Raw genomic sequence first — 2,500 nt, 5'->3', positions numbered from 1 at the left:
CTAGAGTCAGTGATAGCACCCCCTGCTTCTGCCCTCAGCCCCCACGTTCCCATCATTGTTCCCCTGCTGTCCCCTCCTCTCTCCTCATGTACCTGTCAGCTGAACACTGCTTTCTCTACTCATTGTTTCGTTGTCTTCATTGGTGTGTTGTGTTTCTGCCACTGTCAGTAACCGCTGAGCCACGTCTATCTACCAGAGCAACGCTAGGCCTGACTGACTACTCGTATGTATGTTAAAAAGTCAAAGTCCTTTATTGTCACAAAGGAGAGCAGTGAGAAGCTTCAGTCACACGGGGCCTCAATTGTGTTATACACAATATACAATGAAACTTCCTTAATGCTAAAATACACCCTAACTAAATTGCAAGATATAAATACAAATACTCAGAAACACAAACAGGGCATTATTAACATTTCAATACAGAGTTCTGCCAATCAGCAGAGTTCTGCCAATCAGCAAGAGGTTATTCACCATTCCATGTTTGTCCTTTCATGACCCTGGTCTGGCTTTTAATTGGTTCTAATCTCAAGCATACTTTGTGTAATATTGCGTTCCAACTTCCGAACCCAGGACTGATGCAATGGAAACCTGTGCTTTTTTCAACTGTCATTGAAATTTAAATATAAGAGAAACAGGACAGAAGATTGATCATGCTTGACTCTAGAAGTGCCACTGTGTAGCTGTCATTGATTTGTGGAGGGGAAGTGGCTCCACCTCACCTGCACAACTTGCATGCCTTCTACCTTTAGTTATGTTCCACAGGACACAAACGTGTCCCTGATAAAGGTTTACAAAGGGTTCCAGCAATAGTTGTCATACCTTGGCAGGGTCACACACACCATGCCATCAACAATACTTCATTGTCACTCTTTTCCTCAAAAACAAAGTTTCTCCCAGGATGATCTGCATTTAGACAGTAGCAGTAGGGGGGAGACTGTGTGACAGCTTTGGCTCTCTCTCTTTCTTTCTCTCTCTCTCTCTCTTTCTTTCTCTCTCTCTCTCTCTCTCTCTCTGTGGTCACCCCACCATTTTTTGGGTAAATAGCAGTCAGATTACAGGCTGCAGGTCTCTGCCCCACCCTGGCAGCCTTCTCTCTCTCTCTCTCTCTCTCTCTCTCTCTCTCTCTCTCTCTCTCTCTCTCTCTCTCTGGTCACCCCACCACTTTTTTGGGTAAATATACTGAGGGATGGAGCTGGAGAAGTTTTTATTTGAGTTTTATTTCTGCCTTTTTTCTTTCCTTGAGGGCAGAGGTGAATTATTGCTGTGCTGTGATTTAGGAGTAGAGTTATGATGCCACCGTGTGGTCTTAAACGGGAACTTTAACCTTTGAGATATTGAGATGTAAAAGCATAACATATAACTGACACGAAAACAATATGGCTATTTGATGATTTATTTCAAAGGGCATGTTTAGATATATCCCAAACATGTTCATACGCTCATAGATCTATGCTGTTAGCTTTCATTAGGCTGCATCTACTAATTTAGTTGTTTCAGACCATTGCAGAAGGCATTAGTCTATACATCATTAAGATTAGTCATAATTCGTCCCATCAATGTAAGATAAAAAGACCACCGAAGACCCGCCCACCCAGCTTGCACGCGAAGCGCGCTGCCGATTCCAGCTGTTTCATGGCCAAGATGACGACCAACACCAGGTACAAGAGCCGCGCGTTCAAATCAGGTAAGCGCGTCCACGCAAAGTGATGTTTCACGGTCGATAATTTAAATATCTGCGTTTTCATCTGTTCTTTTCCAACTGAATGCTCGCTCTGTCTCTTTCTCTCTGTACGCGCGCATCTACCGGACTACTCCATCTCCATCTTTTCCCTCCTCTCTCTCTCGTTTGCCTCTGCGCCCCCTGGAATAATTCCAACGGACACGTTAAACAGAGGATGGAGAGGTAAGAACCGATACTGAATCATAGAGAGAAAATGTGCTCAGGACCGGAGGGACTGCGTTTTTATAACGGGGTCAGGTCACCTAAATATATCCTATTGGCGTGAACAGGAGCGTCGGCATGGTTTGAAACAAGATGTTTCCAGACGCACATCTACTAATTAATCCCAATACAATCTGAACTATGTAATCATCCTCTTAATCCGGCATCATGATGATAGTTCTCTTTTAAAATCATTAAAAGAGAGAGAATTATAGGCAGCCTGTCGTCTTGGACGATATATGGCCCACAATTAGGTTCATCACGTTGGTTATCTTTTGTTATGATGATGCTTTATTAGATAGCCTACTATAATGGCAGTATGTGGAAACCGCAGACAATTTGGGGCACAGTAGAGGACAAAGAACACTTCCGCTGAGTACCCAATTAGGACGGCACGGCGCTCAGAATGTCTACTCTGCAGCAGCGGTAAAAGCGTCGCCTGCGGGGTGCTGCTGTTCCGTTCTGTCCATACCAAGCGCGTTGTGCGTTCAAGCTGCGCGCGGATCACAGGCACAGGTGTCGTTCACCGCAGGTCTGCTGCACGCCACGCAGTTGACG

At 44.8% G+C, this 2,500-nt stretch overlaps 1 protein-coding gene across 1 annotated transcript in view; it reads left to right on the top strand.

The window, feature by feature from the left end:
• Positions 1-1,641: 1,641 nt before the first annotated feature.
• The window catches only part of septin5b (septin 5b), a gene marked incomplete at its 5' end in the record, with an annotated part of 4,409 nt that continues 3,550 nt past the window's right edge, over positions 1,642-2,500 (top strand). The window contains 2 exons of the mRNA XM_083670773.1: positions 1,642-1,684; positions 2,436-2,500. The exon at positions 2,436-2,500 is cut by the window's right edge and continues 24 nt beyond it. Of these exons, the coding sequence (XP_083526899.1) occupies positions 1,642-1,684; positions 2,436-2,500 (108 nt within the window). The remainder of the gene's footprint in view (positions 1,685-2,435) is intronic.

Source organism: Argentina silus (genome assembly GCF_951799395.1).
Source record: "Argentina silus genome assembly, chromosome: 5".
NCBI lineage: Eukaryota > Metazoa > Chordata > Actinopteri > Argentiniformes > Argentinidae > Argentina > Argentina silus.
The sequence above is the reverse complement of the archived record's forward strand: the minus strand, read 5'-3'. Positions and strand labels throughout refer to the sequence as shown.